The following is a 14,065-nucleotide window of genomic DNA, read 5'->3' as shown; positions in this document are numbered from 1 at the left end:
AATAGTTACTGGGATGATGACATAATATTTTCGTGAGAAAGCCTGCCCAAGAGAAAAACATTGTCCTTACTTGGATCGGTTAGGTTCTTTCCGTGAGCTTTATGGTGGGCTCGCCAACCACGATGGGTCTTGGCCGGTGTTCTTCGGCTTGCATTGTGCTTGACCCGAGGCCATTCGGGTGTTTCCGTGGGTGACCCGTCGCCTGGTTGCAGCCGAGTGTCTAGTTCTCGGCTGTTTCCGTGCGGCCCAGCGGAGTGGAGCCGAGTCGCGTCTAGTCCCTGTTTCGGGAATCTCCGCGGGTCCTGACTTGACTGATTGAACGCTTGTAACATGGCGGCGGTGATGAAGGGAGAGGAGTCAAACATCTCTGGTTAGCAAGGCGAGAGCGCGCCAGAGAAACAAGAGCTCCCTTGCCTTTTTAATCTGTCTCAAGTAATGGACCCGTGGCTTTTTGTAAGACGCGTGCACGAAGGAGCCGAGGAGGATTTGCAACAGTCGGAGCAACCAAGGAAATAAGTGGAAGTTAATAGGACCGTTGGGAGGGAGGAAGAAAGTGTGTGAAAATGTCGGATTCCAAGGTGAAAGTTGCAGTGAGAGTCCGCCCCATGAACCGGCGAGGTGAGCAGAATTCAGATATATAAAAAAACATCTTAAATAGCGAGTGCAGTTTCCGAGTTTTTTTTTAAAGAAAAACTTTGCAATGCATTTTTAAGCATCGCTGTTAATAGTGGTGGGTGGGAAGAGAGCGAGAGATGGGTAGTGGGCAGTTTGGTAACATTTTGACTGATGTTCTGCAGAGATGGAACTCAACACCAAGTGCGTGGTGGAGATGGAAGAAAATCAGACTGTTCTTCACCCGCCGCCTTGTCCCAACACGTCTAAGGGAGACAACAGGTAACAGACACAGCTTTTAAGCGACAGCCACTATCCTCTTCCCAAAAATATGTATCGGCAGCACAAGGCAAACACTTTGTTTTCCTTCTACCGATTTATCTCATTATACCGCCATAACAACTGACTCCTGATGAAGGGTGTAAATTAGATGTGCATAACAAAATCTGTTAGTCCCATTAACAAAAAATGTACGAGGTAAGGGGGGGGGGGGTGGGGGACCGTCTACGATCGAGACGGCAATCGGCGCCAGAAATCACTGTGTCCGGGGATAAGATTAAAAAGTCCCCGGTCGGTTTCAAGGAAGCGCAATTGGATCTTCTAAAACAGCTGCTAACCCCCATCAATACCCATGCCACAGAGGACTTGGTCTCCCCCGTTCCCTTTATCTTATACAAGAAAAAAAGGAAAGATAATGTTGGCACATACCCAAAAAAAACCCCAACACAACACAGAAAAAAATGAAGGGGAGGGGGAGAGAAAGAGAGAGATGAAATGATGTTGAAGTAGGCGAGCGACAATTAACATTGTGGTGTTGGTAATTTGATATTGATGGAGTAATTGATTGCCCGGGATGAATGGTGTGTGATGGCCCCTGACTTCAGTTCACACTAACTCCCCTTTTTATGGCTTATATCTTTAAGTCGCCCACAGGGTGTGGTTCGATATGTTTAATTTTAAGGGACTCGTGTGTCGATTTTTGTTTCAAAAATATATTGGGGTGACGGAAGAGGTTGGGTTCCATGCTATGCTGCAGGATCCGATCTGTGTACGTTTCTGCATAGAAGCTCTTGTAAATGTGCCTAGTTTAAGCTCACCCCACCTGGTTTCAGTTTAACTCTAAACTACTGGTGTTAATGCTCTTTATTTTGAAAAAAAAGTTGTAAATATATCCCAGACCTGTTTAAGATGAATATTCTACTTGGTAAAAAAATGATTGCCGGCTGATAAAAGCCTTCAGACTCGGTTACCAGCTTTTCAATTGGCTTGTAGAGGACAGACGCGGAACTAGCCTCGACCAGTCGCAAATCCAACCACCCCTCGCACTAACCGAATGCCAGTCCCTGAATAGCAGGTGTGGTTTTCTTCCTCCAGCTGAATATCGGCTCACGCAGAGATTTCGTCGTATCCTGATTGTTTTTGAGGGAGCGGCTCTTTCTAGCTGGTCTGTCTAGGGCGTTATTTGGCTGTCTAAGTGAACAGTTAATTGGATAGATCTCAATTTAAGTTATTACATCGTCTTCAGTTGAAAGATTTCTCGCAGTGAAGACACGCAGAAGGCATTTAACTGTTGTAAATCTAAGCATCTGTATTCTGATATATTTACGATATACGAGATCCAGCATTGCGTGGACTAAATTAAGGGGTTGGATCAAGATCTTGTGTACCAACGCGGCTAGAAGTCTAGTGACGACGTCTAGTTCGTTTCCTTCACTTAACTATTTGTGACGCCAGCAACGTTTGCGTTATGAATTTATCATGAATACTAAATTACTACTTATCAACACCTTATTCCAGTTAGTTTTTTATTTGTTATTTCGTTGTACCTTTAATTACGGAGGTGATATCTCGTTGGAGTTGTACAACATAGTAATAGGTCCTTCGGCCCACCGCGTCTGTGCCGACCATCATGCGTATCTGTACTAATCCCTCTTGCCTGCATTAATTCCATAACCCTCTATGCCCTGCTCATTCCTGACGGGATGCCTCTTAAATGTTGTTACTGTTCCTGCCTTCACTATCTCCCCTGACAACTCATTCTAGATACCAACTACACATTGTGTGAAAAATTTACCCCTCGGATCTTCTTTAAACCTCCTCACTCTCATCTTAAACTTGTGCCCTCTAGTTTTAGACACCCCTACCAAGGGAAATAGACACTAACTATCTACCCTATTATAATCCAATTTCTTCTTATAACGCAAGCCCTCCTATCCGGCAACATCCTTGCGAATCTTTTGTGTACCCGCTCCAGCTTAATCAGGCGCTTCCTATTGGGTGGCAACTAGAACTGCACACAATACTCCAATGCAGCCTAACCAATTTAACATGACATCCCCACTCTTGTACTCAGTGCCTCAGCTGATGAAGGCAAGCATGGGCATATGCTTTCCTCACCACCCTGTCTATCTTCGTTCCAGTTTCCAGAGAACTGTGTACTTGTACCCTAAGGTCTTTCTGTTCCACAAAACTTTCAGGGCCCTGCCATTCACTGTAAGTCCTGCCTTGGTTTAGCTTCCCAAAGTACACTTTGCACTCAGCAGAGATAAATTCCATCTGCCATTTCCTTGTCCACTTAGTTGATCAATATCCAGTTGTAATCTTAGACAACCTTCTTCACTCTCCACATCATCATCAATTCTGGTGTCATCTGCAAACTTGCTGATCATGCCACTGGCATTCTCATCCAAATCATTAATATATATGAAAAACAACAGTGGATCCAGCATTGATCCTGGCAGCACACCACTGATCACAGGTCCCCAATCCGGAAAAACAGCCCCTCACCACCAGCCTCTGCCTCCTATTACAAAACTAATTTTGTATCCAGTTGGCTAGGTCACCCTGGATCCCAAGTGCTTTAAACTTCTGGATCAGCCTACAATGCAGGACTTTGTCAAAGGCCTTGCTAAAGTCCATGTAGACAGTGTCTACCACCTTGCCCTCTTCACTCCTCTGAGTTTTTGTTTGAAGAGGTGACTAAATCGGGTTTGGTGAGACATGATTTCCCATGCACCAAGCTATGCTGACAATCTCTAATCAGTCCTTGTCTTTCCAAAAGCAGATAAGTCTTATCCCTCTGAATCCTTTCCAATAACTTTCCCACCACGGCTATAAGGCTCGCTGGCCTGTAGATCCATGGCTTATCCCTACTGCCCTTCTTAAATAAAGGCATAACATTAGCTATCCTCCAGTCTTCCGGTACCTTGCCTAGAACATAGAACAGCATAGGAACAGGCCCTTTGGCTCACAGTGTTGTGCTGAACTAATTAAATTAACGACACCTTATCCCTTCTGTTTGCACATGGTCCATATTCCCCCCATTCTCTGTATATTCATGTGCCTATCTAAAAGCCTCTTAAATGCCGCTATCATCTGTCTCCACCATGCACTCCTGACAGTGCATTCCAGGCTCCCACCACTCTCTGTTGCCCTGCACATCTCCTTTGAACTTTTTCCTCTCTCACCTTAAATGTATGCCCTCCAGTACTGGGGACAATTCAACCCTGGGAAAATGATATCAGCTATTTATCCATGCTTCTCATAATTTTATGAACTTCTATTAGGTCTATCTTCAGCCTCCACTGCTCCAGAGAAACCAACCCTAGTTTGCTCAACTTGCTTGGACTAGAGTGCACATGCCCTCTAATCCAAGCAGCATCTGAGTAAATCTCTTCTGAACCCTCTTCAAAGCCTCCACATCCATCCTATAATGGGGCAACCAGAATCGAATGCAATACTCCATGTATGGCCTATCCAGAGTTTTATAAAGCTGTAACATAACTTCCTGACTCGGGTATTCAATATCTCGATTAATAAAGGCAAGCATGCCATATGCCTTGTTTACTGCCCTATCAACTTGTGTGGCCACCTTTGGGGAGCTATGGACTAGAACTTGGACCCCAAGTACATTAACACCGTTAAGGGTCCTGCCATTAACTGTGTACTTTCCCTTTACATTTGATCTCCCAAAGTGCAACATCTCATACTTGCCCAGACTAAACACTATCTGCCATTTCTTTGCCCATATTTGCAACTGATCTATATCCCACTGTATCCTTTGGCAACCTTCTATACTATCCACAATGCCACCAATCTTTGTGTAATCAACAAGCTTACCAATCCACATTTTCATCCAAATCATATGTATAGGTCCCAGTATGGATCCCTATGGAACACCACCAGTCATGGACCTCTAGCCAGAATAAGACCCATTGACCACTGATCTGTTGATCTGTTGTTGATCATTTTGCTTTTACTTGATCACTCACTATACCATTCAAGACAAAAATTATAAATAGATTCCCCCACATTGTTCATAATGTTTATTTTTGTGTAGATTAGTAGACTGATCTATATTTGAAAATTATTTCTTATGCTACTCTTTTTTTACATTTTAGTGAATCTTATAACTTTTTTAAGTGGTCATAACTCACTTTTATGAAGATCTACTTCACAATTGAAGGTACAGATCACTTCTCTGAGTAGATGACCATCCACAGTCTTTTAAATTACATGACCATCCCATGTGCCTGTTTCAGCATATTGTATTGATGATTCTTCAACATCTGTGCACATAATGAAATCGACATTGGGAAGCAGCCATTTGGCTCTTCTAGAATCTTAACTCTCAACATGGGAGCCATTTACTTTCTGATCTGATGCTTAATGAGTTACTTGATTGTTAAATCATTATTTTAAACAAAGCTCCCTAATGCTAATTCTTGTCTTATTTTTAAAATGATCAGTTTGTGCTTTCTTATTTGTTGTCTTTTTGCCCCCCCAAAAGCTGTTCAACAATAAAAACTGATTTTCTCTTAATACTTCTATAATTTTATTTTTGGTTGCAGTTGAATGTATCCTGATCAGAATAAATTGAAGAGTTTATATCACAGAAGTTTATATGTTCATATGGGTCACTCATTTTTTTATTTTTGTGTAGACTGCGTAGGTTGTCATAATTTATCCCATGATGTTTGGAAGTAACTTTGTTGCTTATTGCAATCTTTCTAAATAGATATATATTCTGAATTGGCAGTCAAAAAAATCACTAATGTCATAGTCATGCAGCACAGAAATAGGCCCTTTACTCCATGTCTATGGTAACAATGAAGTACCTATCTAAGATGTTCTTATAGTCCAGGAAGGTTTTACCATAGAAGTTTTGCTCTGATGTTAAAGTTTTATAATCTACTCTTACTATTGTTTTCTTATATTGGCTTATTACATTTGAGTAACTGTGTATTCCTTTAATCCAATTTATATTTGTTGTTTGATTTCTAAATTTGATCAGTTAAGTGTCCCCCCCCATTGCGCATTGTTTTATGTTCTTCTGCAAATCTTGTATTGGACATCTGTTTCCATGTGTGCCACCTGAAAATTCATTGTACTCATTGGTTTGGTTGAGAATCTAGTCATTTTTATTGACTAGAACTGGTAAAATCCAAGCACTGATGCTCGTGGTACGTAATCTTTATAATCAACTTTTTGTACGTTTACTTGTCTTTTGTTTTATTCAGGACTTGGATTAATTTAAGTCACTGAGATATTTCCTTGTATATTGGCTGTTGCTAATCACTCATTATACCATTCAAGACAAAAAATTATAAATAGATTCCTCCACATTGTTCATAATGTTTATTTTTGTGCAGATTAGTAGACTGATCTGTATTTGAAAATTATTTTTTATGCTACGTCTTGCATTCTTGTGAATCCTATAACTTTAGTGCTCATAACTTGCCTTTATGAAGATCTACTTCATAATTGAAGCTACAGATCACTTCTCTGGCACACATTTAAAAGCAAAAACCTGAAGATGCTGGAAGTCTGAAATAAAAACAGAAAATGCTAGAAGTATACAGAAGGTCAGGCAGCATCTGTGGAAAATTGAAACATTGATAACATTTTGAGTCACTGACCTTTTATCAGAATCCAAAGCCAAAACAGCAGGCTACTTGCCTGATCATACCTGTGGCATCTTTCTTTGGAAAAAGCTAAGTGATTAGTTCTGCCATCCTGTCCTTCCCTTGTTGCCCTATTATCCTATTCCCTTTTGAAAGTTACTCTGGAATCTGTCTCCATCACCTTCTCAGGCACAGCATTTCAGACCATACTGAGTGATTTCTTTAAAAAAAACTCATTTTCTTATTGAGATCTTATCTTTAAATCTGTTTTGGTGGAAGCAATTTTTCTAAAGTTATTCCACCAAAACTCTCTTGTGGAACTTTTATCAGCTCCCTACATGTAATACAACCACATTTATGCTCCATCTTGAAGTTTTCCAGCTGTGTTTGGAGAAGGTAAAATACCCTATCTATCAGACAGGGAAATGAATAACAGTGTGTGTCACAGATGAACTGACACATTTTAACATTGATTTTGTTTCTGAATGAACACAACACTCATTTTGGAAGCAGCCCTCAATCTATTGGAATTCTTGACCTTTTGCCTTTCCATATCCATTCAAATACTGCTGGGGAGTTGTAATTACTGTGATAGCATTAATTTTATTCAAATCAAATATCTGCTTCCATTTATGACTGTGATTTTTTTGAAACCAGTTTTAAACCTGTTTATTTTTCTGATAATTCTTTGAGCCCTAATCTTTATAAACTTAAGGCTGATGATATCTGCTCAACTCTGAATGTCATCATTTTAACACTTTTTATTTGTCCAAATTGCATTTGTAAAGTACATTTGTTGCTTCCAAGTATTTGTTGACACTTAGTTTGGAACTCTTTGAGGTGAACATTGTTCTGGATTCTGTTAAATGCCTTTGCATTTCTCGATGAAAGGTTAATTAGCAAATTTGTGTTCATCTTGCACTCACTTTTTTGTTTGAATTTCAGAATGCTTTCTAAAGCTTGTATATAATTCCTGCATATGTAACACAAGGATGAAAGTCTGTTAATTGATATCTTTATGAAGGAGAGTTTGAAGTTGAGTGCAACGGAATCTATTTTTTAAGTGACCATTGTCTGTGCTCAAGTAAATATAATACTCAAATGTAATCTGAGAAAGGTTGTGATCTTTGGTTCTAATCAGTAAAGTGTTGGTTATTCTGATTAGTTTTGTTTAATCCTGGCCATTATTGTAAATTAATAACTATTGCTACTTTGTGCTACAAACACTAAGCTAAACACACTAGTCAACTGCTCAGCTTCTTCCATCTGATACGCTAGCTGGTATTTTTAAGTTTAAGTATTAACTGAAAAGCCCCCACTTTACAATCCTGTTGGTTTTAGTATAAATGATTTGATCAAAATTGAGAGTGCTAATATTTTGGGCCTTTCAATGGAAGAAGGGGAGGTGAGCAGGTGATCAATTTGGTGCCTACTGATCAATTTTTGAACCACTGAAAAATGTTACTCAGCATTTTAAAGTGCTTAGGGAATCACTAGTCTTAATCAATTGATTTTAGTAATTTATGACCAAATCAATCATGAATCGTACTTTAAAGTGTTCTTCAGAAAAGTATCCTGTCAAAGGATGGACAAGCATTCTGAGTTTTGGCTTCAATTTTTTTTTAACGGGCTTGGACTATAAAGAATCAGGTGTAAACAGCTAGGAGCAAGTACATGTCTTAATGTTCATCATCAGAAAAAAACTGTTTAATCAACATTGGGAGGGACTTAAAAACTTTCAAATATAATAAACACATCTTATCTTTACAGCATATTGTAAGGAGTTAAGTCATTCCAGTAGCAGCATCCTTTCCATTGTTTCTGCTCTCAATTAATGATGTTTCCAGCTTTAGATTTGCTGTACTTTGAATGTTATTGCACAGAGATTAGAAAAAAACGTACTTAGATGTCAAGAAGGGAGAGCAGCAGCCTGATGTGCACTATTTTCACATGTGTTCTATTGGATTTTACTCTCCTTTTTGGAATTCATTTTTGGGCTTGCACTAAAATCAGGAAGATTAAAAGCTGACTGTTTCCTATGCTGTTGCACTCTCACTGTCAGTTGAGGCACTGTTAGGGCTTTGTAAATACTGTGATATTATTTGTTTGTTGAGGGTCATTGGCACTTTCCCATTGGTGTTTGTTTAATTTGTCATGGGGTTGGGGGAGGGGTCCATCTAACCAGCCTTCGCATTTATGTTGTTGAAACGAACTTTCTTATCCTGGTAGAAGAGTTGCAGATCACAAAAGTATTTTATCAATAGGATAAAGGAGCCAGTTTTAGCAGTATAAATCTGGATTGCCAGTGAAAGAATGCCAAGCTACCAGATTTTAAAAATGTCTGTGAAAGCAAAGTTCAGGCAAAATTCAAACACTTTTGATATGTAAACTTGTTCTTTCTGGTAAACAATGGGGTTATATAAGAATAGAGAAAATAGAACCAAGGGTTAGGGATACAGCTTTATTGCCTTACTTTAGGACCATAGCTGTCGCTTCATGTCTTCTCCGTTTCTTTGTTGCCCCATCCCCATAGTTACAGTTGGATATTATAATGGATGGGTAAAATAGCATTTGGTGCTAATTTCTGGGCCGAATGATTTGCAGAATGGGGTTTAAATTAATGGAGTATTGGCATTCTGTGGTATTTTAAAAATAGTTTCTTTACAGAAATATTATTTTTAGTGATGAAGCCTATTTCCAAATAAGGACTGTTCTTATTGATCTGGAAAAGCATTTTTGTTTTAGTTATTTTACAAGGTTAATTATCTCTATCGATTAATGTTTACAATTTTTGTTTTATAGGATATTTTCTATATTTGTGATTATATTTAATGTAATTACACCCTTTCTTTCCCACCCCTCCCAAATGTGAAGTAAGTTTAGAAAATTATGAATTTCACCCTCTCCAAGTACTACTTTCTCGGTGAATTGACAACCTTAGAATGGCTTAGAAATTACTGGTTGTCAACAAGCTCTCAAGTTGTATTGAGGGTTGAATTGAAGTTGATCAAAGTGAGAAATCTTGGGTGCTATTAAGCAAGCATTTCATGACCTTTTCCTTATCAATGATGCTCACAAACCTACTGCAATATTTTTGACCATGTCACTGTTTCCATAACCTCATTTCTTTATCTGGTCTCTGTGGCAACATGTAATTCTGAAACTTTGCAGTAGTTAATGCTCACGTAGGAACCTGCAAAAGAGAAATACTCGTTCATCTTTGCTTTTCTGGATTCACACTGTATGAAGGAAAAAATTTCATATTAGTTTTAATTTGATTATTCAGTTCTGGTGTTATGAGAGGGATAAACATTTAACTAATTTTAACATTCACCTTGTATTAACTTTGGAAGCTTGCCTTTGTTGACTTTTGGTCATTGACCTTTTTGTGCTCTTTCTTTATTGGAACAGATGTACTATTGCCTAATTTCCATGTACGTGGTCTTTGGAAGCAATGCTGGCAACACAGGAGGAATTTTCTTTATTTCAGGATTTGGAAAACGCTACCTTGTTCTGCCTTTTATGTTGTTATTTCTTGTTTTCTCTTTAGTCTGCCACTAACCATGATGCTGCCAGTACCCCTTCCCAAACCCCAATCTATACTAATCATTTCCTTGTCTGCCAAGGTCCACGTCACTTTTAGTAGAAAGCTAGCACTGAGTCCACTATTGCAACACTTGCAGTCCAGTTACTTCCAATCTGGGTTTCAGTCAGTTGATGGCATTACAAGTAAAGGTCAATGGTGATGTTGTGTAGTTTGTTGCCCTTTTGCACCACACTGTCTGATCTTGAGTTGCAAATAAGTCGGAGTAGTTTTTCCAGAGTTGAAAATTCTCCTTTCAAGGATAGCAGCAGATGGGACTGAGCAGAATTAAGAGAGTAACATTGGCTGATATCACAAAGAGGGTGGTGGATATATGGGACAAGTTGCTAGAGGAAGCTGTAGAGACGGATACAATTACAATTTTTAAGAGACATTTGGGTATGTACATAGATAGGAAAGGTTAAGAGGGATGTGCGGCAAATGGGAGTAGCTCAAGCAGACAACTGGGTCAGCATGGATGAGTTGGGCCAAAGGGCGTGGTTCTGTGCTGTGTAACTCTGATTCTATCTCAGTCGTAGCCTTCAAAGCAAAGACAGAACTACCATTTGCCATTCTTCTTTGTATCTAATGTTAATACTGTTACTTTCTCTGAATTCTTCAGTGTTTCTCTCAATTTTGGTCATGCTTATGGGTAAAAGTGTCCACCCACCTGGCGGAGAAAGAAAGAATAGATTTTGGGTTCTGCTTTTTTTTTAATATGGGTAATGTTTAGTGTTGTGGGGAAATCAGAGACAATACACATTTCCTGATTACCTGTCACCCGGATTTCTGGATATTTAATGAATCTCCGGATATAGGATTAGTGCAGGAAAGCAGTGTCGAGGTACAAGATCAGCCATGATGGGATTGAATGGTGGAGCAGGCTTCTATTCCTGCTTCTGTTTTGCATGTTTAATGAGATCATGTAAACTTGTCTCTCCATATGTGTTTGGTCTGCTCCAGCTTTCCATGCTGCTCTGTGTTCTTGCTTTTGATAGACAAAAATCTGTTTTGGTGGGGGTGGTGGCTGGTGGGGGGGGGGGGGGTGGTGTGTTTGGTGGGGGTCTGATCTCACAAGATAGTTCCAGTGTTTGGCATTAATGAACCCAACAGTTCATTTTCTCTCTTGGGATCACTGCATGGTGATTTTCGCAATCTGGAAACTCTTTTTGCAGTGAAAACGCTGCAAATTGCAAGACTGTATCAAATCCTGTTAGATTTTCTAATACAAGTTATTTACATAAACCAGTTGACTCAAGAATAAGGTGGTGAACTAAACTTCTTAGTTGGCTCCCAAATTCAGCACTGATATTTGGGGTCTTCCTCAATTTTTTAAGTAGCACATGATCATTTAGAGAAACTTTGGCATTGCTGGTAGGAAATTAAATTTCCCAAACATGAATTGCTGTAATAGCATGGAAAAGAGCCAGATGTTGAATACAAAATAACCAGGAAATGTGGCTGAGCACTTGGATACCCTCAGGGACCAACTAAATTATATTTAACGCTTCTGCTTTATTTAGGGAAATTTGCAGGTTGGCTCTGATAAGAGGCAGTTATGACACAATCCTTTCCACTAAATGTTGTAAAGCTTTGTAGATCATTTTGGACAGCTGCATTGATTTTCTTGGCATATTTAACAAATAACACATTTACCTCTTCTCACTTGGAGTATGGACCTGTGATAATTAGGAAATGATTCAATAGAGGTGTTTAAATTCTGAAGCAATGTCTGAGTTTTAGGTAAGGACTCTTGCTCATTGGGAGTTTGAGATAAGGGGAACATTGTTGTGATTAAGTGGAAGGAAATTGGGAAAGCGATCAGAAAGACCTGCACATTCTACAATCTCAGTCTTCTGTCTTGAAGACCGCCACTAATTGAAGCAGAGACTGTGTCAAGAGTGAAGAAGAGAGTAGATGAGGGATATTGAAGTATTGGGACAAAGAGGGAAAAGAGAAATACAACCATTTCTATGTGAAATGTTAAAATCATCACTGGCTGTAATTAATTTACAGTTTTTCTGCTTGTCTTTGAAGGTAGAATTGCAGTATGTCCTGTGAACAGAAAAGAAATCTTTCATTTCATGAGCACGCCGACAGGTTTCCAATAGCATTGCTTAACTTGGATTGGAGGCAATTATCCAGTGCATCTTTAGTGTGATGGGAAATATATGCACATGAAGCATGTGCCATCATGTATATTAATATTGAAATAGCAGATATGCTTACAATTAGAGAAAGCTGTAGATTACAGATTATATTTATTCCTGCATATAACAATGTTGATGTTTTTGTTTCTTCACTTGATAGTTAAGTTGCAGATCTCAACTTACTGATTCCTGCACTGCTACAGCCATTATATTAGAAATCACCCTCAGCATAAGCTTGTGTTTGGTTGTTTTTAAAGACATGTTTAAATTGTGCTTGTGTCATTGCTTCCTGATGTATGGGGTTTGAGCAATACTCAATCTGTTTATAAAAAGTCTAAACTGGGTTGAGACCGATATTCTAGGTTTCCCCTGGTAATAATTTTTATTGTACCTGTAGTAAGCATTCTCCAGCAATCTTGTGGTTTGACTTGCCCTTGGCATTTGGGAACTGACATCAGCTTACTGCTTCACAATGGTAATTAAACATTATTTGATTTTTTTTTTGTTTTTAAGTAACAATGTTATGATACCTATTTATATATTTTTGTAACTTGTAGTAATTTTTATGTCTTTATGTCTTGCACTGTACTGCTGCCACAAAACAACAAATTTCATGACATACGTCAGTGATAATAAACCTGGCTTAGTGGCTTTGAGTAGTTTTTCTAGAAAAATGACAGAACTATGCATAATGCGTAGTAATTTAAGATCGTTATAATTTGCCAACAATGCAGCTTCTCTCATTAAATGAAGCTTTTCACATATGCGGAAGGAATTTTCCACATTACTTGCCCAGTAGGTGAACAAAATGTGCAAATAGTTGGAAGTAATTTGCCCAGAGTGATTACAAAATGTGAAAAGACAGTTTATCCAATTACACCCATGTGTGATTTCCATTTGATTGATTCATAATGAATTCGTAGATTTTCTAACTGATTGAAATGGCACTCCTGCCTCTTAGGCAATGTTTTTTCCTGCAACCTGCTTTTAAAAAAAATGAAAACATTGAATTGAGATTCTGATCACTGTTTTACATGCAGCAGATGTTCATTGATGTCCTGATGATCTTGTTTCCCTCAGTCACTAGTGGTTTGCTGCAGATGCAAAATAGGAGGCATGTTAGAGTATTCTGTGTGATTTGTTCTTCATTCCCCAATCCCTCCTTCTCCATTTTGGAATTTTGTGATTGGTTTATTGTTGAAGTGCATCGTAATCATAAGACCATTCTCCTTCAAAATGAATTCACGGCTTTAATCCAATGACTGTTTGAATAATTGATCCATCACCTCTTAAATAATTAAACTCAAAACTAACTCATTATTTTAGCCACCATCTTTGACTAATGTAAACAGGAGCCAGTAGAATAAGACTGCAACTTGTAAAAAGGAATATTGCTAACAGTCACAGCTTCAATGAGATGAGTGCATGCTTTCCAAAACAAGACAAGTGGATGACGTGACTTTCTTTTCCACAGTTCTCTTTAGTTCTCTTGAACTCCTAGCAATTGTTTTAAATGTTGTTGTTTCCTCCCTCCCTGTTACTCAGATTGTTGTGCTTCTGATTGTGTAAAGAAAAATAATGGGAGAATGCCAGATAGGTCTGGGTCCACTGTAGGGATACATAATACATTTAGGCAAGTTATTTGTAGAGTTTGCTGGGGTAATACTAAATGATGTGACTACCTAATTAACCAAAATGCTGGTTCGTTCATCAGAAGGACTGGTGTTGCTTTACACTAGGTTTCCATGGTTCTACTTGACAGAAGACAGGGACTGAATGAGCAGTAGTGCACTTTGGCCAGTCTTAACATGAGGTCA

General features: G+C 38.8%; 1 protein-coding gene across 7 annotated transcripts in view; it reads left to right on the top strand.

Moving 5' to 3' along the window:
• The first annotated feature begins 314 nt into the window (after positions 1-314).
• The window catches only part of kif13a (kinesin family member 13A), a 188,081-nt gene continuing 174,330 nt past the window's right edge, over positions 315-14,065 (top strand). For all 7 annotated transcript variants that reach the window (XM_052017039.1, XM_052017037.1, XM_052017038.1 and 4 more), the window contains exons 1-2: positions 315-618; positions 798-894. In XM_052017039.1, coding sequence (XP_051872999.1) covers positions 564-618; positions 798-894 — 152 coding nt within the window. In that variant the 5' untranslated portion in view covers positions 315-563. The remainder of the gene's footprint in view (positions 619-797; positions 895-14,065) is intronic.

The sequence above is a fragment of the Pristis pectinata genome, chromosome 5, assembly GCF_009764475.1.
Source record: "Pristis pectinata isolate sPriPec2 chromosome 5, sPriPec2.1.pri, whole genome shotgun sequence".
NCBI classification, from domain to species: Eukaryota; Metazoa; Chordata; class Chondrichthyes; order Rhinopristiformes; family Pristidae; genus Pristis; species Pristis pectinata.
This window is presented reverse-complemented; position numbering and strand designations above follow the sequence as displayed.